Genomic DNA, 25,094 nt, shown 5'->3' on the forward strand with positions numbered 1-25,094 from the left:
TGTGTCTGTGTGTAAATTGACATTGCACACTGTTCCGCACACCATGCCACATGTGGTATCGGATGTGAGGTGCGTATGTATGCATGTGACACGGAGTAGCGTAACAAGGACATGTCTGCATCCTCTTAATGAATGTGTGGTGAGTCATGACATGTGCACCTTCATGGCAAGGTGTGTGGGCTGTCCTAGTGTAATGTCATGTGACCTGTGGCTCTAGTGTTCCGCTACCAGTCTCTGCAATCGGCATCCTACTTCTGCTGATGTGTGGGTGTATGTCACTCCTGTCTTGCGTCTGGCTGTTCACTTGCACTGGGACACAGCTAATCCCATGGCATGACATGTGGAGGTTCTCAATCTCCGTGTGTAGCTGGCTCTTGGTAGGAGTTCAGAAAATACAATCAACTAATGATTGACGCTGCGCACTGTGCTACGTGTAACAATGTTACAAACAATTAATCACATTAACAAAATTTCAAAAATACCAAGCACTGATATTCGTTTGAACATATATTTTCAGCATATATGTAACAACAGTTTCAAATCATAGCTTCATGAGTGTATCAACACATTTACAAGAGAAACAATTGACATCTACCATAGGCAGTGCAATATATAGATATACCACATAATATTTCAAGAAATCACAAACAGATGCTTTAGATGAGCCCAATGCATTTTGGGACTTTGCTGTCCCTTCGTCAGGGGCGTTCTGTAAAGAAAATGCATATATTATATAGTCGAACAAACAAGTCGTTATTATATTTACTCAAAAAGAACACATGGTGGCAACTCGTATAGTTAACATGGTACATGCGACTAGACCATAAATCACACATGCAGTAAATAATTTTCTGTTTGGTTAAAAGTAAAGATTATATAAAGGAGGAATGAAGTCACCCAATAGTGTAAAGACCAAAACAATGAATGTGACTCTGAAGCGAGGTATAAATGAGAAAGAAATCCGTACCAAGTAAAAGAAAGAAAACACCATGCATGAGATAAATCTGAAGGAGATGGGGTTGTGCGGTCTCACCTCAAATATTATGTGTGTACTTCCATGATAGGAGCGAACGATAAAGACAAGCTAACTGTTGCTAAAAACCAAAGAGAAACAACTCAATGAGAGCAGGTGCTTGTATTAAAATAACACGTTTAAACTGTGTTGAAGAAAGCACAACTTACCAACTACACAAGCAGGCGCGATCAGCGGAAAGATAACTAGAACAAATGGAAGGGCACAACGTGATCAGAAAAGATAACAAATATGCCGTGCCGCTAATTAACTCACAGCGAATCCTTAATAAGTGTTCACTAGATCTTATTCTTTTAATCATTGAAGAATTGTCAAAAACCATTAAAGATCTCGAAGAAGAAATTACTTCCTTGAAAACAGAACTTGAGTTTCGCATGGAAGCGGATTCATGGAGGTTACATTTGGAGATCCTCAACCAGAAATTAGATGGATATGAGAGGGAATTACAAGAAGGAAAATTACGAAAGTATAGACGCGATACCATCGATTATAAACTTAATGAGGTTTATACGTGGGCGGAGATATACACTCGTAAGAGATTTGACACTAAGAAGACACCCACAACCTCAGATGAAAGTCTAGCGTCTGAAAAAGACACGACCACCAGCCGCACACCGGCGCCTTCAACACATTCAGTCCGACTGTCTGGTTCTCCTACCCCAGGGGATCATACACCAACTGTCACGAACTCTACCGCCTCAACAGCATCCACATCGTCTTTTTTATCACAGGCAACGGATCAGGGACGTCCACCTCCAACAAAAGATATGTCCAAACCAACCTCCCAAGAAAAACCAGGAGAGGGAAAGGAAAGCAGCGGCAAAGCGTTACGAAGTGGCAAAACGGTGAATTAGTGATTAATATATCATCATACAATCTTTCTCACCAAGAAAAATCTCTTTTGGGACGTGGTCTTTCGTTTGTTCCTACGACACATACCAATCACTTGCAAACTCAAGGGGAATTCTACAGATTTATGCGTGTTATTCGCCTAAGACATTTCTTCAATGAAGTTGAACCTGACACCACACAAGATGAGATTTCTACTTATCATCCATTCAAACCTAAGAGCACCTTTATGCCACCAGCATCTCACAAAACTTTGGATAGTTTTGAGACATTGGTCAATAAAGATCTGGAAAAACTCAACTACAAACCTAAACATCATAACAACATGTCAAAACATGAGCGTCTAATTCTGTCCAAATTATCACAAAATCCTTCGATTACAATACAACCGGCAGATAAAGGAGGAGCCATAGTGTTGATGGACACAGAATATTACCATTCCAAAGTATTGGCACACATCTCGGACACCAACACCTATTTGCCATTGGCAAGCGATCCCACAACATTGCTGTTGGAGCTACTTAATTCCATTCTTAATGAGGCTCTTGAACAAACTTGGATTGACAACAACACACGTCTTTTTCTATCATCAACCAACCCACAACGCCCTCATTTGTACATGATCCCTAAAATACATAAGGATCCTCAAGACCCCCCATTTCGCCCAATTGTCTCAGGATGCAAATCTATCTTTGACCCCATTGGCAAATTTCTGGACTTCTACCTACAGAAGTTTGTACAATCTTGGCAATCTTATTTAAAGGACACCACTCACTTTTTACAGTTGCTCCAACAAACCACTATTGGACCTCAGGATTCCATCTATCTATGTACTATAGACGTCACAGCTCTCTACACCTCCATCCCCCACGCAGCTGGCCTTGATGCGGTTGAATGGGCATTATTTCAGATGGAAGACGTCCATATTGAGAAGGTTTTGATCTTGAAGCTCTTAAAGTTCTGTTTACATAACAGCTATTTCCAATATCGAGACAAATTCTATGCCCAACTGAATGGCACTTCAATGGGCTTTTCAGGAGCACCTGCCTATGCGAATATCTATATGGCTCAATACGAACTGGAGAATATCATTTCTAACACAGAATGGTGGTCTAAAATACGTCTCTATTGCCGTTTCATAGATGACATTTTCCTCATTTGGGGTGATTCGATACAGTCTTTCACTTCTATGATAGAGACACTTAACAGGAATCATACTCATATCCAGTTGACCCACACCATTCATAAGGAGTCTATTCATTACCTGGATGTACAAGTTACCAAAACATCCACGAATCAATTCCATACCACAGTTTTCCACAAACCTACCGATCGGAACAGTTTACTGACCTTCACAAGTTTTCACCCACGTCATCTAATCAACAATTTGCCATTATCACAATTCACTAGAATTCGCCGAATTTGTTCTGACTCCGACAATAGTACCCTTCAACTTCAAACCACCGTTGACAAATTATCATCAAGGGGTTATCCAAAAGAAGTACTTCAAACATGTCTCACACGAGCGATGTCCATTCCAAGAATAGATCTACTGCAACAGAAACCAAAGACTTCCTCTACAAGATTGGTATTTGTTAGCAACTTCTCCACATCCTCACCCAAAATCAAGAAAATCATTTTGACACGGTGGGAGTTACTACAACAAGAACAGGATTTTCAACAACTTTTTTTGGAGAAACCCTTGTTTGCATACAAAAGAGGCAAAAACTTACGGAATCTATTGAAATTTTCCAAAACCACCGACAAATCTATTGTCTATTATGGTACTCGCAAATGTCACTCATGCATCCATTGTAGCAATGTTATCACTGGGAATATCCTAACTCATCCTACGTCTGGCTTAAATATAAGTTTGCAACACAACAGCGATTGCAATACTACCCATGTCATCTACTGTATAAAATGCCCCTGTGGCAAGGCCTACGCAGGCAAAACTGAACGAAAAATAAAAACACGGATCACTGAGCATAAATCCAGAATCAGGAACAAGAACAGTACTTCGAGCCTAGCCATGCATTGGCTAGAAGCAAAACATTCAATTTCTCAACTCCGTTTCCAGATCATAGAGTCTATTGATGTCAAACCAGGTGTAGACACCACCAATTTACTTTTACGTAGAGAGCTCTTCTGGATTCAGAAACTACAGACCTTGGCCCCGTATGGGCTTAATGACCGTTTAGATCTTTCATGTTTTTTATAAAACACTGTCATGGCCATGCGCAGAACCTTATGTACCATAGTGATCACTATCTATTCTATGTTGACATTTTACCACAAATAAGTTTATTTGTACATTTGTATTCCATTTCTCCTTTCATCTTTTCTGAGGCCTATGGATTATTTAAACACCTTTCACTATTCGTTATACCTATTTTAAGTTATTTTATTTGTCTATTTTTGTAGCGATCACCCATAACACAAGGCTTCGTTACACACCCATGCCAGGTTTTCGCCACTTTCATAGTTTGTGCCCCAAAGACTACGATTCCCAGCAGGCCATGGGGCGCATCTCCACGCCTGCAATACATAAGCTCCGCCGCCAGGAGGGTAAGGTGCTTGACAACAAGAAGCATATCAGGATTGTAATGGCGGATGGTGCTCCCCGTCGGAATTCAGCTAGAAGCATTGCCGCATATAGTCCAGTGTCGGGCCGTGTCCCGTCTCCTTAGAGAACCTCGAGGAAGAAGTATCCGAGTCCCGTCTCCTCACAGGAAGAGTGAGCGACCCTTCGAAAACCGGAGTCAGGTACCGCGGAGAATTGCTCCGTAACATTTTCCCCTGCTTCTCCGAGTTCCTTCCCCGTGTTTGCAGCGTTCTGTGGCTTTACGTGCCTTCCGTGTACAAACATTGAGTGCAGGAGGAACGAGAAGTCCTGTTCGTATTTCCCCGTGTGCGCTGTGATAGAGTGCATATTTCGAGACTGTTATTTCATTTCCTAGAGTTAGAAAGGGCCAGATAGAATTATTTAGTATTCACGCGCATACTAGCAGCAAGACTTTGGACCGAAGTTTGTTTTATGAGGAGTTTGGCATGAAGTGGTTTCTATCCGGCTGCCATTGTAATCCGTTCTACATACACTTGTGTGGGTTCTTTATCTCCACGATTTCATTTGTTCTGTTTTCCCTTCCTGTGCAGTTTGTCTTGACCCGGGACTGAGTGAGACGACATCACTGTCCCCGCTCGACGAACAAAGGCTATTCAGGAATCCTTGCGGTGTCAAGGACCGTCGCCATTTCGGCTCAGCCAGAAACAAGCATAGGATTGCACCCCTTCCTTAAGTTTCCCCTTCCCTGCATCCCCCAGATAGCGTCTCTCGCAGGAGGGTTTTCTATTCCTCTGTTGGGGGCGCTGTTCAAGGGAGTCAGGGAACGATTCATCGTCCCTGCTGGAGCTCTGGAAATAAGGTTAGTGGCGTTATCTGTAATACCGTGTGCTGCTGACAACCTGACAATCCTGACAGTTTGTCAAGCCCACGAAAAGACGCACAGCCCGGACGATGGATACCAATACGGTATTGGCTTCCTTGTTGGAGAGTCTGACGGCTCTGCAGCAGGAGGTGCAAACCTCCAGAGTAGAGGTACAGACCTCCAGAGCAGAGAATTACGATTTGCATAAAGAAGTAAGCTCGTTAAGAAGGGAAGTAGCGGGTATTTCACGTAGAGGCCCGGGGGAGGGTTCATACATCCGACCCGCTACTCTGCCCCCTCCTGTATCGTCTATACACACTCCCACCCTGGCAGTTCAGGAGGGGGGTTTTTTACCCCAAATCTGCATCCACCCTCCACGTCGGATACGGTGCCTACAGTACACATAGTGCAAAACACTAGTATCCCCTTGGCACCCCCAGAAAGGTTTTATGGGGATCCGAAGAAGTTCGACACCTTCTTGAATCAATGTCGACTTCATTTCCTCTGTAAACCCGCCGTGTTCCAGGACGAGGAATCGAAGACGGCCTTTATGATGTCGTACATGGGCGGAAACGCCGCCAGTTGGACTATTCCTCATATGGAAAGAAACGATCCGATCCTCCATGACTTCCAAGGCTTTTGCCAAGAATTAAGGAAACTGTTTGATCGGAAGAATCATATGATGACCTTGGACCGCGAACTACTCACCTTACGGCAAGGATCTCAAGATCTCCTCTCCTACATCACATCATTTAATCGATTGGTGGTCGAAACGGAATGGCCCCCGGAAAAAAGAATCACTCTGTTTTACCAGGGGTTGAGAGGGGAACTGAAGGACGTCCTCGCTCAGGTAGTCCAACTGCCTCCAACCTGCGAAGAGCTCATCGACCTGACAGTGCAGTTGGATCATCGCTTGCTGGAACGCAAAGGGGACAAGACCAAGAGCGAAACAAGAGCACCTTATCTACGTTCGAGAGCAGTTCTGGACGACCAGTCCAAAGCCCTGGAGGGACCCGAGCCAATGCAGTTGGGAGGAATTCGAGGCCCTCTATCCCAGGAAGAGAGAGACAAACGGAGGAGATTAAAACTATGCCTTTATTGCGGTAAAGGGGGCCACTTCATAAGGGAATGCCGAGCCCGAACCCCAGGAGACAGCAGAAACACTAGTCCGCGTGGGCTATCTGCTTCCCGACGAGAAGAGCCGACGGAAAACTGAGGAGCCCAAGTCAGGATGAGGTCTCTGGCTTGAGCAGGTCACCTAACATGATCTCGTCGGTGTTAGCTAACACACAACAATCCGCCGTGGCACACCTCCATATAGCCGTGGCTTTATGGATTTCCGCCTCAGACGAAGTTCAAGTGGACGCTTTGCTGGACTCAGGAGCCACAGGTAATTACATCGACCAGGAATACGCACTCAGAATAGGAATCCCATGTGTAAAGAAGGACTTCCCAGAACTGGTAAAATCTGTGGACGGAACGCCGCTTTCTTCAGGTATGGTACGATTCCGTACCCCGATCCTTCGCATGGCCATAGGTGCGGACCACTATGAAGACATTCACTTTGATTTGATAGACGCACCACAGTTCGGGTTGATTTTAGGAATGCCTTGGCTGACCTTGCATGATCCTGTAATCAGTTGGACCGCTCGAACGATCGCCATGTCATCAATGTACTGCCAAGAAAATTGCAAACCAGTTGACGTTTGTCCTACAGACTACGAGAGTACACCAGCGACATACCTTGCCACCGCCTGCACTCCAGAGAAATACTGTTGTTCTACGATTCTCCCAGACGAGTATCGGGTGTACCATGCTCTGTTCAACAAACAACAAGCAACACGGTTGCCACCCCATCGACCCTATGATTGTCGTATCGATCTGATACCAGGAGCGGCCATTCCTTGCAGCCGAGTGTACGCTTTAACGGAACCCGAAACGCAGTATTTGAAGACCTATCTAGAAGATAATCTGGCCTCTGGGTTCATCAGGCATTCCTCGTCTCCCGCATCCTCTCCACTTTTTTTTATACCGAAGAAGGATTGCGAGGAGTTGCGAACGTGCATTGACTACCGTGCACTCAACAGGGTGACTATTAAGAATCGCTACCCCCTGCCCTTAATCCCGGTGCTTCTGGATCAATTAAAGGGGGCACGATATTTCACGAAGCTCGACCTCAGAGGAGCCTATCACCTCGTGAGGATTCAGAAGGGGGATGAGTGGAAGACGGCCTTCAGAACCAAGTTTGGGCTCTATGAGTATCAGGTGATGCCCTTTGGGCTCTGCAACGCCCCCGCGGCTTTTCAGTTTTTTATGGACGAGGTGTTGCGAGGGTATTTAGACACGTTTTGCGTTGTCTACATCGATGACATTTTAATCTACTCCTCTACCCTCACGGAACACATCACTCAAGTGAAAAAGGTGTTGGAGAGACTTCAGCAACATTCCTTGTATGCCAAACTGGAGAAATGTCTCTTTCACGTTACGGAAGTGGCATTTTTAGGTTATATCATTTCCCCTCAGGGGTTTCGCATGGATCCGAGAAAGGTGGAAGCGATCACCCAATGGCAAACCCCTCAGAACGTAAAAGCAGTGCAGAGTTTTCTCGGTTTCGCTAATTTTTATCGGCGATTCATAAAGGATTTCTCTGCAGTGATTCAACCCATCTCCAGCCTCCTAAGAAAGAAGGTTCCGTTTGTTTGGGGGAAAGAGGCAGCACACTCATTTCAAATACTGAAGAGCAAATTCACGCAGGCCCCCGTCTTGCGCCATCCGGATCCACAACTTCCTTTTATTCTGGAAACAGACGCGTCCCAATATGCCTTAGGAGGTGTACTCTCCCAGCGACACCCCGAGAGCGGCCAACTTCACCCAGTGGCATTCTACTCCAAAAAGCTCTCTCCCAGTGAGATCAATTACACCATCTCCGACAAAGAACTGCTAGCGATCAAAAGAGCATGTGAAGAATGGAGACATTATCTACTGGGTGCCCTTCACACCATTGAGATTTACACTGATCACAGGAATTTATTGTTTTTAAAAACAGCAAAGGCCTTGACCCCTCGTCAACTGAGGTGGACCCTGTTCTTTTCGGACTATGATTTTGTGATCAAATACCGACCGGGACCTCAGAACGGAAAGGCGGATGCGCTCTCCCGTATCGGGGAATCAGAAGACACAATGGCTCACGACCCGATGCTACAACCGCTCATACTCACCGAAGTCGAAAATCCTCAACGATCCCTGGCACTGCTAACTTCCCCGGATTTCCTTGAGGACGTGAAAATCTCCTTGACGGATGTAGACATCCCTGCTTGGATCCAGGAGGAACCGGAACACAGATCGGAAAGGGATGAATTGGTCTATCACTACCATGCTTTATACATCCCTCACAAGACACAACAACGGCAAGTATTGGAATGGGCGCATGATTCAGTACTGGGAGGGCATCAAGGGATCTACAAAACCATTGCCTGTGTGGAACGCTCCTTTTGGTGGAAGGGGTTACGCCAGGATGTCAAAGACTATGTCAAAAATTGTGTGGTGTGTGTACAGGGAAAAGCTACCCACAACAAACCAACGGGATTACTCCGTCCATTGTTGATTCCCCCGTCTCCCTGGCACACCCTCTCCATGGACTTCATTGTTGAAATGCCCCCCAGTGAAGGGAAAACAGTAATCCTGGTGGTAGTCGATCATCTTACCAAGATGGGTCATTTCATCGCCCTCAAGGGGTTACCCACGTCATCTGAACTGGCGTTGATATTTCTCCAACAGGTGGTCAGAGCACACGGACTTCCAAATGTGCTTATAACTGATAGGGGAACACAGTTTACCTCTCGCTCTTGGAAATCCCTCTGCAAGATATTGAATATGGAAGCACGACTGTCCTCTAGTTACCATCCCCAAACTGATGGCAAAACAGAACGCCTAAACCAGACATTAGAGCAATATCTCCGCTGTTTTACCATGCAAAACACCTTACATTGGCCCACGTTGTTATGGTTGGCAGAGTTCGCCTACAATAACGCAACACATTCCACATTGGGTTGTTCTCCTTTTTTTTGTGTTTATGGTCATCACCCCAATATGCTCCCTTTTGAATGGCCAGCTCAGTCCCCGGTACCCAGCATACACGAACACCATGCACATCTCCGAGCGATCTTGCTAGAAGCCAAACAGAACCTAGCCAGTGCTCAGGAGGCCCAAAAAACCCAAGCCGATAAGAAAAGGTCCAAGGAACCCGAGTACCAAGTGGGGGACAAGGTTTGGCTTTCAACAAAGAACTTACACTTAAGGGGTATAAATAAACTCAAACCCAAATACATAGGGCCGTATGGTATTGAGGAATGTATCAACCCTGTAGCCATGCGATTGTCTCTACCTCACTCATGGAAAATCCATCCGGTTTTCCATGTGTCCCTTCTTCAACCCTGCTTACCCGGTATGAGGTTACCCCGGAAGCCAGTACCCGTCGAAATCGATGGGCAGGAGGAATACGAGGTCGAGGAGGTCCTAGATTCCCGTTTGGTACGTGGGCGAATACACTACCTGGTGAACTGGAAAGGCTATGGGGTGGAGGATAGGACTTGGGAACCGGAAGATAATTTGCATTGCCCCGAATTGCTTAAGCGCTTTCATGAGGCTTATCCGGGCAAACCGGGCCGACCGCCGAGTCGTCGGTCCTTGAGAAGGGGTACTGTAGCGATCACCCATAACACAAGGCTTCGTTACACACCCATGCCAGGTTTTCGCCACTTTCATAGTTTGTGCCCCAAAGACTACGATTCCCAGCAGGCCATGGGGCGCATCTCCACGCCTGCAATACATAAGCTCCGCCGCCAGGAGGGTAAGGTGCTTGACAACAAGAAGCATATCAGGATTGTAATGGCGGATGGTGCTCCCCGTCGGAATTCAGCTAGAAGCATTGCCGCATATAGTCCAGTGTCGGGCCGTGTCCCGTCTCCTTAGAGAACCTCGAGGAAGAAGTATCCGAGTCCCGTCTCCTCACAGGAAGAGTGAGCGACCCTTCGAAAACCGGAGTCAGGTACCGCGGAGAATTGCTCCGTAACATTTTCCCCTGCTTCTCCGAGTTCCTTCCCCGTGTTTGCAGCGTTCTGTGGCTTTACGTGCCTTCCGTGTACAAACATTGAGTGCAGGAGGAACGAGAAGTCCTGTTCGTATTTCCCCGTGTGCGCTGTGATAGAGTGCATATTTCGAGACTGTTATTTCATTTCCTAGAGTTAGAAAGGGCCAGATAGAATTATTTAGTATTCACGCGCATACTAGCAGCAAGACTTTGGACCGAAGTTTGTTTTATGAGGAGTTTGGCATGAAGTGGTTTCTATCCGGCTGCCATTGTAATCCGTTCTACATACCCTTGTGTGGGTTCTTTATCTCCACGATTTCATTTGTTCTGTTTTCCCTTCCTGTGCAGTTTGTCTTGACCCGGGACTGAGTGAGACGACATCACTGTCCCCGCTCGACGAACAAAGGCTATTCAGGAATCCTTGCGGTGTCAAGGACCGTCGCCATTTCGGCTCAGCCAGAAACAAGCATAGGATTGCACCCCTTCCTTAAGTTTCCCCTTCCCTGCATCCCCCAGATAGCGTCTCTCGCAGGAGGGTTTTCTATTCCTCTGTTGGGGGCGCTGTTCAAGGGAGTCAGGGAACGATTCATCGTCCCTGCTGGAGCTCTGGAAATAAGGTTAGTGGCGTTATCTGTAATACCGTGTGCTGCTGACAACCTGACAATCCTGACAATTTTATTATAATTCTTTCATTATTTTTCCATTATTTCTATAATTCTACATTTATTTGTTTGTCTGGTTCATCTCATCTCCCATTGTTTCACCTTGTATTTTTTTCCGGATATAACTTCATTCATTTATCTACCACACAGATTAGCACCCCAGATGTTAGTAATCACCCATTCACCGTTTTTTAATACTTTTCATTCAACTAGCATTAGCCTCGTGAACACAGTTCTGGAGAGCAGTTTTACCGCTCAGCTGATACATTGTATAAATTGAATACGTGCTGGCGTCTTTGGTTTTCTTGATTATTGAGTATTTTTTCTGGTCTGCTTTGCGCAAGTGGTTACAAACATCGTTTTGGTTAATATTTCTTGATCTTTATTCTTAGCCCTGTCGCTGTTTTAGATTGGTCGCTTTACCCTTTTAATCATGGCGCTATATGTAAGTCCTCTTTCAATTGCCATCAGTTTCATTTCCAAGTTGTCATCTCGGCTGGTTTAAATTGAGCGCGCTTTTCATTAGTCAAAATGATGTTGCGATAACAGGACGCTATCCGTGAGAACCGGACCTGCTTCTTTCGTTGTGTTTCCCATGTAAGTAGTTTCCACCGAATTCAGCTGCGTTTTTAGTATAGTCTCTTGAGTTATTAAGCGTCATTGTTAGGATAAGTTCGTAATCACACACGACTATTATTTTGTAGTGCTTGTTTCCGGAGACGCAATATTTTCACTCGATGTCACATACCTTCTTCGAGTGACTGATTGAATACACAGTCCAATTGAGGTTTGAACCACGCGTTGTTAACAAGTATCCGGGTGTCTCAATACTTGCATAGTGAGTATTATTTTTTGCTTCGCTGTGAGTTAATTAGCGGCACGGCATATTTGTTATCTTTTCTGATCACGTTGTGCCCTTCCATTTGTTCTAGTTATCTTTCCGCTGATCGCGCCTGCTTGTGTAGTTGGTAAGTTGTGCTTTCTTCAACACGGTTTAAACGTGTTATTTTAATACAAGCACCTGCTCTCATTGAGTTGTTTCTCTTTGGTTTTTAGCAACAGTTAGCTTGTCTTTATCATTCGCTCCTATCATGGAAGTACACACATAATATTTGAGGTGAGACCGCACAACCCCATCTCCTTCAGATTTATCTCATGCATGGTGTTTTCTTTCTTTTACTTGGTACGGATTTCTTTTTCATTTATACCTCGCTTCAGAGTCACATTCAGTGTTTTGGTCTTTACACTATTGGGTGACTTCATTCCTCCTTTATATAATCTTTACTTTTAACCAAACGGAGAATTATTTACTGCATGTGTGATTTATGGTCTAGTCGCATGTACCATGTTAACTATACGAGTTGCCACCATGTGTTCTTTTTGAGTAAATATAATAACGACTTGTTTGTTCGACTATATAATATATGCATTTTCTTTACAGAACGCCCCTGACGAAGGGACAGCAAAGTCCCGAAATGCATTGGGCTCATCTAAAGCATCTGTTTGTGATTTCTTGAAATATTATGTGGTATATCTATATATTGCACTGCCTATGTTAGATGTCAATTGTTTCTCTTGTAAATGTGTTGATACACTCATGAAGCTATGATTTGAAACTGTTGTTACATATATGCTGAAAATATATGTTCAAATGAATATCAGTGCTTGGTATTTTTGAAATTTTGTTAATGTGATTAATTGTTTGTAACATTGTTACACGTAGCACAGTGCGCAGCGTCAATCATTAGTTGATTGTATTTTCTGATCTTGCTTTTTTATGCCCGATTGACAGCGGGCATTGCGCTGCAGCACCTATATCATCCAGAATATACCTTTGGTTAAATTAGAGAATCAGGAGTGCGCTGCTTATCTCTTCTTGGTAGGAGTGTCACCTGGCAGCCATACGTGTCCAGGGCATGTGGCACATACCCGACTCCGTATGTAGCACATGTGTATAGACAGATTAACATGTGCTCAGTACAAATTATTTGTTGTTGTGGTGCACTCACTCATCCTTGTCACTTCCAAATTACTGCAGAGCGCCGCCTCTTTCCCGAGCAATTCCGGACTTGGCTGCCATGCGGGAGAATGATCGTATCCGGTGCTACCGCTTCCCCCGACGGTTGATTCTGGAGTTGACGGTGAGACTGGCACCACACTTGCAACCGCTGCACAGGTATCCTACGGCACTTACACCCAAGCTGAAGGTAATGGCAGCCCTACATTTTCTAGCCACGGGTACCTTTCAAAATACCATAGCACATGTTGGTGGCATGTCCCAGAGCATGTTCTGCCGTGTGCTGCATGATTTCTTAGAGGCCATGTTGATTCACCTGGATGACTTCATCAAGTTCCCAACCCCTGAAATGTTGGCTGGGGTCAAGCGTGGATTCTATGCCCTGGGAGGGATGCCCCATGTCATTGGGTCCATAGATGGGACACATGTTGCTTAGGTACCACCACACGCACAGGAGGTGGCGTACCGCAATCGGAAGCACTACCACTCCATCAATGCCCTTGTGGTGTGTCTGTCCAACATGGTGATTTCACATGTCTGTGCTCGTTTTCCAGGATCAGCACACGATGCCTACATCATGAGGCGTAGCAGGGTGCCTGAAATGATGACGCAGCTGCGCAACGAACGAGCATGTGTTGTTGGTGGGTACACTCTGTCTGTCCTGTATTTTGCGTAGCCTACCGGCACGACCGCTACTCCAGTTCTAACGATGTCCATGTGCTTCCCATGTAGGGGACGCTAGCTATCCCAACATGCCATGGCTGATCACACCTCTCCGCAACCCCATCACGCCGGCCCAGCTCCGCTACAACACCGCCCATGGTCGGACAAGGCGAGTGATAGAGAGGACGTTTGGCCTGCTGAAGAGCCGATTCAGGTGCCTACACAAGACCGGCGGCGCGCTCCCATATGCCCCTGCGAAGGTCTGCAAAATCTTCATGGTCTGCTGCATGCTGCACAACATGGCAGTTGAGAAAGCTGTGCCACTCATCCTGGATGAAGATGACCAGGACCATCCACCCGTGGAGGATGAAGGGCTTGGCAATGGGGCCAGTGATGTGGAGGATGTGGAGCCGCAAGAGGACATCCGGACTCGGCTCATACGCGACTTCTCTGCTTTGTGATGAGTACCAGTGTCTGAGTGTGCACACATTGCTCCACGTGTGGCATGTGTCGTGATGTGTGTCTCCACCTGCATGTATGGCATATGAGTCGGAGGTGTGTGTGGGTGTGTCACTGGAGTGATGGTGGCAGTGATGGTTGTATTTCCCCAGTCATAATTGTGACCTAGCATGTTGTCATCCATACATGTGTCGAGTACATGCACATGCAAGTGTCTGTGCTTTTTGTGGCTGACTTCTTGTGTGTCTCTCTTCCCCAGGTACTTGCGCATGCCGTCTGCTGCTTGCATTGTTGTGGCACTGCTATTCCTCATGGACACGTCATTGTGTGCTGACTCAGCGTTACACGCACAGACAAGTTTGGAAGTCTCCTTAGGGTAAGGGATGCATCAGGGGTGTATTGGGTGTGGCAGTTGTTCACGATGTATGCACACTGCCCCTGTCGATGTTTGGTTCCTCTGCAGCCATGTAGCATCACCATGGGACACGACATGCAGCTGTGTACACCTGAATAGATGGTCTGACTTGTTGACAGTCATCAGTGATGGGATAGTGGATTGTGATGATGGCATCAATGTGTGTAACACTGCCCTCAGACACATACGGTTTGCATTGGCTTGACATGGTGTGGGACTTCTACATCAGCGGATCAATGGTGTATGGCAGTCTCTCCGTGAGCAGCTGTGGGTGTTCAGCTGTTAGCCGACAATTGTGTGCCAGTTCCATGGCTATCACGCATTTGTGCTGCAGAAGGGGGGTGCCAGTGTTGGACCCACATGTTACTCCACATGAAGTGTTCATGTGTACTTCAAGTTGCCTCTGCAATCCCGAAGACATGACTAATAAAGGTGTCCCTATGCCTCCAAGGTGCCTCTTCTCAGTCAATGCTGGTGTGTTGCCACGGGGCATCCAGCATGTCTGGCATGGTTTTCCCTGATAGTGGCTATGTGTCTATGTGTTGAGTAGCAAGATGCAAGCTGTGTGTGTGGGATGAGACTGTGTATTGTGCATGATGTCCATGACTGTGTGGGTATTGTGACATGTGCCATCCCCATGCATCCAACGTTGGCCAGGCCCCCATTCTCTGCATCCACCGGACTCAAGCTTGCAGGACATGGTTCTGCCACCTGTCTACACATACCTGGGTGCCCCCCAGGACACTGGACTGGATCCCTGACCTCTGCGCATTACTGTTGCTGTACTCAATGTGTCTGTCAGCACGGTTGTGCGGCCACCCCCTCAGCTGGTTGGGCCCATCACGGGTGTGTATGGTGCTCCATGTCTGTCTTGCCTAATACTCTGTGTCCTCCTCCTCCTGATCCCTCCCTGTGGGTGGTGATGTTCTATGCCTTCTGGCACAGGGAGGGTTGCCCATGTTGTCGGCCATGCGACGGAGTGTAGTGTGAATTCCCGTGAACACCGTCACGAGCTCAGCCTGTCTGTCCTCCATCCTCCGTTGGTGTTGCAGTAGACAGGCATGTTGCTCCGCATGTTGCTGGGCCTGCTGGGTCTTGATCTCATCGAGGATCCCCTTCATCTCATTGAGGGTGGACACAACCTGGGCCATGCCCGTGGTGTCCTGCCGGTATGTGTCCAGGATGTTTCGGACATGGGAATATACCGGTTCCCCAGCCAACTGGTCAGGCTGGTGCCTCCGCCGTCCTCCACTCCCACCACCCCTGCCCACTTGCACCTGGCCTGCCCTTGTGGGCACATCGGGTCTCCGGGACCCCTGAGGGGTGGCATTGGCGTTATCGCCTGCCTCCTCCTGGGTGCCCGGGACACCGTGTCCCTCCTGGCCAGCCTGGCTGCTTTGTGGTGGTGGGGCAGGGATCCTGGGTGTCTCCTGGGATGTGGCAGGAGTGGGGGTGGTGGTTGGCCCCGTTGTACCTGACGCAGGTGCTGCAGGTCGTTGGACACCAGAGGGGCCAGGTTGGTCGGGGTCGGGTTGGTCCACAGAGTGGTGAGATTCGTCGCTGCCGGTGGCTTCTTCATCCCGCCGAGCCGGGTCCTGTGAGTCTTCCCCCCCAGTGTTGGGGGGTGATCCACCATGTTGACCTGTGTGTGAGAGAGACAATGTTAATTTAGTTCCATGCAACATCCATGTTTCATTAGTTTCAAAGTTGGCACATTTGCTCTGGGAATTTGGATATGTCTTGCATTCCACTCACGGTGCACTTGTGCATGGGTATGTCCCTTGGGCACAGCTTTGGCGACTTTACCTATGTGTGGCACAGTCTTACTTGCTGCGTCTAGTGTGACTGCAGTCAGCAGTGGAGTGGGCAGGTGTGGCGAGCCATGCATTGGGGCCTTCCGTGTAGCACTGTACATGTGCACATGGATTGGATCCACACACTTATATAATGCAGGTAGCTGTCGTTGTGCTCGTGCACAGGTTGTGACATGGCCCTGTGTTTTGCCATGGAGAAGAGGAGGGGTTCTGGCACTGGCCACCCTTGGCTACATGCACGCAGTCCACCTGCTGACGAGCAGACATTCCCACACACCACAAGGCTGATTTGCTCTCCCTGTGTCTCCCTCCCTCTCTGTCCCCCTCTCCCTCACTCTCTGTCCCCCTCTCCCTCCCTCTGTGTGTCAGCCTTCTCCCTCTGTCCGTCTCCCTGTGTCTCCCTCCCTCTGTGTCCCCCTGTCCCTCCCTCTGTGTGTCACCCTCTGTCACCTAAGGCCAGCTTCCTGGGCACACACTGTTAGCAGATCTTTGAATGGCCCTTGGCTTGTTCCTGTGAGTTGGTTTCTGATCTCCAGGCACCCATTGGGTGTAGTGTGTGTGTCTGCGCTGCTGCTTTGGTGGTGTGTGCTGCCACTCTTTCACAGTGTTGGCTGTTCATTAGCTGCTGTCATATGCAACAAGTGCCTTCACCCCCATTTGTTAATGCAAGGCGTCCGCCATTTGCTGGCGAGTCTTTCCTGTGTGGGGACACAGTGTTAGTCTGGCTGTGACCTAGGCCATATGGGCAGAGGGCATTGTTGTCTGCTTCTGAGTTGCACTATGTGATTTTTGGGGCCCACCCTCCCGTCATCCGGCTTATCGTGTCATGTGTTGGTGTCTTCAGTGGACTGTGACTTGACATTGTGCAGCTGGGTGCATGCGGCATGGTGGCGCCAGTGGCATGTGCGTGTTCATGGAGTGTGGTTGAGTCATGCGATAGCTTGGGGTGGTTGCGTGCCTGTTTGTGGGTTTGGTTGTGGATGACGTTCCCCCCATGTGAGGTGCGTTGTTTGTGTACTCACCCGGGTCTCGGAGTCCTCCTAATCCTTCGACTGCCTCCACCGGCAGTATGGCCATCACCCTCACTTCCCAGGGCTGGTAGTGTACGGGTCTGCGGGACGGCCCTCCTCCAGTGACGTTGGCCTGGTTGTGTTCATCCAGCATCTTGGCTCGGACCCTCCTCCGCAGATCGTACCACCTGGCTTGGCATTCCTACTTGTTCCTTCTGGTGTCCGCAACAGCATTCACAGCATCGACGATGGTCTGCCACATGGATGTTTTTTCTGCCATGCTGGTCTGTCTGACCAATGTTCCAAAGAGGTGTGGCTCTACTCTGAGGATTTCATCGACAAGGACCTCCAACTCTCGGTTACTGAACTTTGGATTCTTGTTGGTGGGCATGGTGAGGGGTGTGGGTGTGGATGGGGGGGTGTGTGTGGATGGTTGTGGGTGTGTGGTTGTGGTTGTGCAGGTGTGTGTGTGAATGTGATGAGGGGGTGTTTGTGAAGGTGGTTGTGTGAAGGTGTGCAAGTGTAAGGTGTGGTGAAGCTTGTAGTATGGTGCTGTAGGTTGTCTGTGGGGTCTGGCAGCAGTGAGTCTGTTGCAAAGGCTCATGGTTTGTGTGTCTGGGCCCTTTTTATTGGTCCATTGGTGGGTGTGGCTGTGTTTGAAGTTTGGGTGGGTGTGTTATAAGGAGTGGTGGTGTTTTGGGCCTCTGTTTGTTTTTGGCAGTTGCAGGTCAGTGAATGTGTTGTTTTAGTGGTTGTCGGACATGTTTAGTGGCTTTGTGCCATTCGAATGGTGTATTCTTGTGTTGTTTTGGTTTGTCCTGGTTGTGTACGTGCATTTTTAGCGTGTGTACGGTGTGTACATGGGCCATTTGGTTGTACAGTGCTGTCCTTGTGTGTGGCTTGGTACGACTCGTACATGCCGTTGTGATGTTGGGGCCTGGGGTGCGCTCCGTACTTAGGAGGTTGTGGTGGGGGTGTGACTCTGACGTACACGGGTGTACATACACGGGGGGGTACGACTCGAACGTACAGGGGTGTACATACATGGTGGTACGACACGTACACGGGTGGGGGTACGACTCGAACGTACAGGGGTGTACATACACGGTGGTACGACACGTACACGGGTGGGGGTACGACTCGAACGTACAGGGGTGTACATACACGGGGGTAGGACACATACAGGGGTGGGGGTAGGACTCGAACGTACAGGGGTGTACATACACGGTGGTACGACACGTACAGGGGTGGGGGTACGACTCGAACATACAGGGGTGTACATACACGGTGGTACGACACATACACGGGTGGGGGTATGACTCGAACGTACAGGGGTGTACATGCACGGTGGTACGACACGTACAGGGGTGGAGGTACGACTCAAACGTACAGGGGTGTACATACACGGTGGTACGACACGTACACGGGTGGGGGTACGACTCGAACGTACAGGGGTGTACATACACGGTGGTACGACACGTACAGGGGTGGGGGTACGACTCGAACGTACAGGGGTGTACATACACGGTGGTACGACACGTACAGGGGTGGGGGTACGACTCGAACGTACAGGGGTGTACATACACGGTGGTACGACACGTACACGGGTGGGGGTACGACTCGAACGTACAGGGGTGTACATACACGGTGGTACGACACGTACACGGGTGGGGGTACGACTCGAACGTACAGGGGTGTACATACACGGGGGTAGGACACGTACAGGGGTGGGGGTACGACTCAAACGTACAGGGGTGTACATACATGGTGGTACAACACGTACAGGGGTGGGGGTACGACTCGAACGTACAGGGGTGTACATACATGGTGGTACGACACGTACACGGGTGGGGGTACGACTCGAACGTACAGGGGTGTACATGCACGGTGGTACGACACGTACAGGGGTGGGGGTATGACTCGAACGTACAGGGGTGTACATACACGGTGTTACGACACGTACAGGGGTGGGGGTACGACTCGAACGTACAGGGGTGTACATGCACGGTGGTACGACACGTACAGGGGTGGGGGTACGACTCGAACGTACAGGGGTGTACATACACGGTGGTACGACACGTACACGGGTGGGGGTACGACTCGAACGTACAGGGGTGTACATACACGGGTGGGGGTGTACATACACGGGGGGTACGTCTCGGACGTACGGGGGCTGGGGGGAGTGTTGGGCGCGTATGCGGGCACATGTCTCCATGGTTGCTATGGGAGTTCGGTGCGGACGGTGTTTTTTCCATACGGTTGTAACATCGGACGCACGGGATGGATCGTGATTCCTCGGTGGGACTTCACTTTTCACATTTGTACGGTAAATCGTCTGAGGACGTGTCGGACACATTTTCCGACCCGAGGACGTGTGGGGAATAATTCCCAATGCGGTTCGTATGGACTTTTTACCATGCGAATCGTAATTGGCAGTTTGTATGGCACTTGGATGATTCGTACGGTAAAAAGACCGGATACGAGTCGTACGGGGAATTTTTTTACCGGATCGTAATTGGCACCTCAGTGGTGGAGATTTTGAACCATAGGTTTTTGACCTGCAATAAACAGGAAAGAAGGAGTACTACAGTAGTACTATGTTATGTACTACAATGTGCAGTTTATGAATTAGACCCCTTGAGTGCCCTTCTCTTTATTTAAATGGGAGCATCATGCTTGAAGAAGGCAGAAGTAGGGAGAGTACGACCTACACAAATTCTTTGCCCCAGGATATTCAGGATGATACCACTTTTTTACCACACACACTCAGGGCACAAACCTAATTTTCTGCAGTGCGGTACAGTACCTTGCACAGGGCTCATACCTCGATTTCTTCAGTACGGTTAAATATCTTACTCACTCAGGCCACAGATCTCAGTTTCTGCAGTACTCTACACTCCTGCAGACACTCAAGCATAGAACAGTACAGTACATTGTACGCTCAGAGCACATATCTCAGTATCTGCAGCACAGTATGGTACTGTGCACACTCAGGGACAGATCTCACTTTCAGCTGCTCAGCGCAACTGTGCACACTCAGAGCCCAGGTATTCAATTTACAGATCAAAGATGAGAGCTTCTAAGGTGCAGCTATGTAACTGGAAAGTCATTTATGGAACAAATTGAATGGCAATCAAAGACCTCTTCGCATATGTGGCCCGGCTGCATTAAACTTCAGGTCTAAAGATAGACTTTAGATCTAAACTTAGGGGCATATTTACAATGCCCCTGTGGCACTTTTACTGAGCGTCACTTTTGTGATACTATTGATGCGCAGTGTGCCGGCCTATAGCTACAAGCTCAAGCAAAGCCACCCTGTGTGGCTTTTCATGGCCATGTCAATATGCATTAAGGCAATGCCTTACTTTGCCTGAAAGGGAAGTTCCATGGGTGTTGTTGTGGGTGTTCCCACGCAACACCCATGGGTTTTGACACTGCCTCAGATTTACAACATAGCGTAAATCTGGGTCAGTGTCAAAGCTAATGCCTTCCCAAACAGACGTAACGAGGAGAAATGTGTTAATTCCTCATTTTTCCCTCTTTTCATGTGTGCTGCATACCAACGCATACATAGAATGAGAAAAATGTCCCCTATGATGTCCCTTCCTGCTCAAAAATAATCATACCAACAACACAGGCATCCTTGCACCTTTGTGAAAGGGTGCATGCATTGGCGCTCGGCGGCAGTGTGTGTGCCAGCGCTAACAGAAAGGACAGGAATGAGCTACATGTTGTAGATACAGTGCATTCCCTTCCTTTTCTTTCGATGTAGAGAAGCACAGCTGGAAGGCTTGTGGCGCCGCCCTATGCCAAAATATTGTAAATATGTGCCTCAGACTTAAGGGCTTAAGTTAGAATTCAGATGTAAACTTAGACTTAAGGTCTGAATGTAGAATTGTGGTCTAACCTTTGATGTCAGGTTTAAAGATAGACTTCCTCTTTAGTTTACACATGCGACTTGTTCCATGCTACTTCAGTAACCCACATCACCATTAGAAGAATAAATTCAGATAATGCCTCAAGCACCCCCTTCTGAAGAAAAACACTCAGGTGCGCCAGTCAGAACAGAGTATCTCACCTGTGTGGCAAAGGGACAGGCAGCACACAACATGTGTCAATCCACGATCTTCTGCACTATGGCATTCAAAAATCTGTTCTAATTCAACTAGAATAAGATTAGTTTTCTCTAAAAAAGCAGCACTCTTTATTATGGAAAGTACATAATAGGACTTGATTCAAATTAGATTTCTTCAAGCAACCATGGGGAATATTTACAAGGGGATTGGCCACTGGAATGTCACTTTTACGAATGTTCTGGTGGTGCATTGCCCTGCATCAGATTTATAAAGTGGCGTTAAGCGTTGGCGTTGTAAATATGGTACCCTTTTATGCAGGTATCTGCATGAAAGGGGTGTGCAATGGGTGTTGCTGTGGGTGTTTCACCGCAACACCCATCTTTTTCTTATGGTGCCCCAGATTTACATGGAGGCGGCACCATGCAGCAGCTGGCATTAAAATGGCGCAACGAGGAGAAATACTTTTATTTCTCCTTAGCTTTTGCACCCTGCAGCACACATAGAAAGAACAAAATGGCATTATTGATTGTTTATGTAAGAATGTATCAGAGGAAACTTTGAGGGTGTGATAATTATCCCACAACTCATCACTCCAGGATCGGAATTTAGACCTACACCTGCAATCAGGGTCTAAATGAGAGTAGTGGACTCCCGAATCTGAGGTCAAAGCAGCCCAGCTGAGCAAGATTCCCACCTCTCTGTAACATTCGCCGAAGACGTACCCCTGATTTAGGACCAGTGCAAGAGGTCTGACAGCAACAGAAGATAAATGAAAATAAGACAAGTCAGTCAAATTACAATCCTGCTAAGGTTTAGAAAGTCCACTTGTGTTTGAGAAGAAAACATTCTTGCAAAAAATCTATGGATTGCATGTGTACATTTCCTCACAGTCTAAATATTGTTTTGTTGTTTACAGTATGATATTTATCTATTTATAGTTCAAAATCTGACAGAGGAAACCTTAATTGGAGAACAAAAGAGCTGTGCATAGAGGTGTTGGGACGCAAGAACAGAGAGAGGAGAAATTTCAAGATCGTGTCCACACTGCAGAGGAGGGGTCTTGATGTGAATGAGGATTATGTAAGATCAGGAGATTAGATTCAAACATTGAGAAATTCACATAATGTAGCATAAGGGGCTGCATTTCCAACCCAGCAGCACCAGGGTAAATACAATAAGGAGTCTTTTTCCAAGTAGGGGCAAGACATTACAGGTGCTACTAGATGACCCCTTCTCTAAAGATATTCTTTTATTGGCTGAGGACATGCCTCTGTGAAAAGGGGCATCTTCCTCTTGCCTATGTGCATGACCCATTGCAGACTAATACATACATGTATGTGGATAGGATGAGTATATCCACACCCTACAGTCAATCACTTCAAAAATATGTTGGTACTACTCCTAGGTTTGTGAGGGATTTTATAAGATACTCAAGCGCTGTGGGGTGACTCCTGCAAGCTTCCAGCTGTTCCTATGTCTGTCCTTCTGGACAGCTCAATGGAGATGCTGGGTCAATATGCTTTTTTAACTAATGACTTGCAAGGCCCAGTCTGCGTATTCCACAGACAGTACACCCACACACAGGTACACAGAATGACTCTACTGTGTCACATTCCACTCATCTCTCCCTACTTGAAAGCATCTACTGTAATACTGAACAATTTTCTTTTCCTGCAGATATGGCAAACTGCCTTGTATGCCCAGAAGACCAGTGGTCCAATCAGAAGAGAGATGCCTGCATTCCACGGGGGATAGAGTTCCTGGCTTTTGGGGATCAACTGGGAGTTGCCTTAACCTTCATTACAAGTTTCTTCTCCCTCCTCACTGCTGGAGTGCTGGGAGTCTTTATTAAATACAGGAACACACCTCTGGTTAAAGCCAATAACAGGGATCTTAGCTACATCCTCCTCTTCTCCCTCCTGCTGTCCTTCCTCTGCTGTCTTCTGTTCATTGGACGTCCTTCAAAGACTTCCTGTCTCCTCCGGCAAACAGCCTTTGGGATCATTTTCACTATAGCTGTTTCTTCAGTTTTAGCTAAAACTATCACAGTGATCATTGCCTTCAACGCCACAAAGCCGGGCAGCAAGCTCAGAAAGTATGTGGACCCACGAGTTTCCAGCTTTTTGGTGCTCTTCTGCTCACTGGGGGAGGTGGTGATCTGTACTGTGTGGCTCCTCCACTCTGCCCCATTCCCAGACGTTGACACCAGATCAGAAACTGGGAAGATGATCTTACAGTGCAACGAGGGCTCTGTTGCTGCTTTCTTTGCTGTGGTTGCTTATATGGGATTCTTGGCTCTTCTGAGTTTTGTTGTTGCCTCCATAGCAAGAAAGTTACCGGCTACTTTTAATGAGGCCCAGTTTATCACCTTCAGCATGCTGGTGTTCTGCAGCGTCTGGGTCTCCTTCATACCAGCATACCTGAGCACCAAGGGCAGGTACATGGTGGCTGTGGAGATCTTCGCCATCCTGACTTCCAGTTCTGGACTGCTGGGCTGTATCTTCATCCCCAAAATCTACATCATCCTCCTTAGGCCTGAGCTCAACACCAAGGAATATCTAATGGGGAGACAAGGGACCTCCTGAGACTTACAGGACTGGGATAGTTGTATCTCACAAAAAAGAGTGACAAATTATCGTTCTGCAACAATATCAAGTGCAGAATATTGGATAGCACTATATTGTCAAGGTGGGCATATATAAGTGTGTATTTAGATTTACTATTCTTAACTTCACCTCTATGGGTCTGATTAGGAAGGCGGACGGACTCATGTGCAACCCAACCCTGAACTACATAGCAGGCACCATGCAGTGCCAGTCACTTGGTACAGGGATCTATTGGGGGGCACCTACATAGGTGGACCCCATACCCAAAGAAAAGTGCCTGGGGTGTAGGGCGGCCCGCTACATGCCCACAATGTACATCCCATCCAGCCGATTCATGGCGGGTGAACTGCCATGGAAAGGCTGGTGGGGAGGGACCATCCTAATCCCTACGGCGGTGCCTGGTAGGCAACTCCAACATTTTAGGGATTGGGAGGCCCTCCACCGACTGGTGGGCTCAAGGAGCCCGTCGGATGCATGGCAGCTGGGATTCTGCCCACCTGCACCCTGCCCGCCATCAAAATATGGTGGGTGGAAAAGCGGCATAAGATGGGGTGGAGACTACCGCCGATAGCCTGTTGTTGGCAGCGTCCCCGCCATCCTAATCAGCCCATTAAGTATCATGATGACATATATGTCATCAAGGCACATTGGTGTTGAGGTAAAACTATGAAGGGGATTTAAATCACCCTAGTGCCACTCAAGTGGGTGCAAGGGCCACACAAACCATAGCGAGGAGTCATCAAGCCATGCAAGGCCACCTTACGTGGCCGGGAGTGGCATGATAAATCCAAAGTGACGCAACTCAAATTGATGCATTGCATTACTCTGCCCTGGGAAGGGGTTCCATGGGTGGATGTGTGGTTGTTCCCAAGCATCCACACATGGAATCTGAAGCATTCCCAGATTTACCAACACTAGTAGACCTGGGAATACATCAGAACTGCTATGGCTTCCCAGGTGAGGCGTAACAAGA

The 25,094-nt window shown here is 47.7% G+C and overlaps 1 protein-coding gene across 1 annotated transcript in view; it reads left to right on the top strand.

The window, feature by feature from the left end:
* The window catches only part of LOC146788760 (vomeronasal type-2 receptor 26-like), a 365,519-nt gene extending 341,419 nt beyond the window's left edge, over positions 1–24,100 (top strand). The window contains exon 4 of the mRNA XM_085630968.1: positions 23,193–24,100. Within this exon, the coding sequence (XP_085487094.1) occupies positions 23,193–24,100 (908 nt within the window). The remainder of the gene's footprint in view (positions 1–23,192) is intronic.
* Positions 24,101–25,094: the final 994 nt, after the last annotated feature.

This window comes from Triturus cristatus, chromosome 10 (assembly GCF_964204655.1).
Source record: "Triturus cristatus chromosome 10, aTriCri1.1, whole genome shotgun sequence".
NCBI classification, from domain to species: Eukaryota; Metazoa; Chordata; class Amphibia; order Caudata; family Salamandridae; genus Triturus; species Triturus cristatus.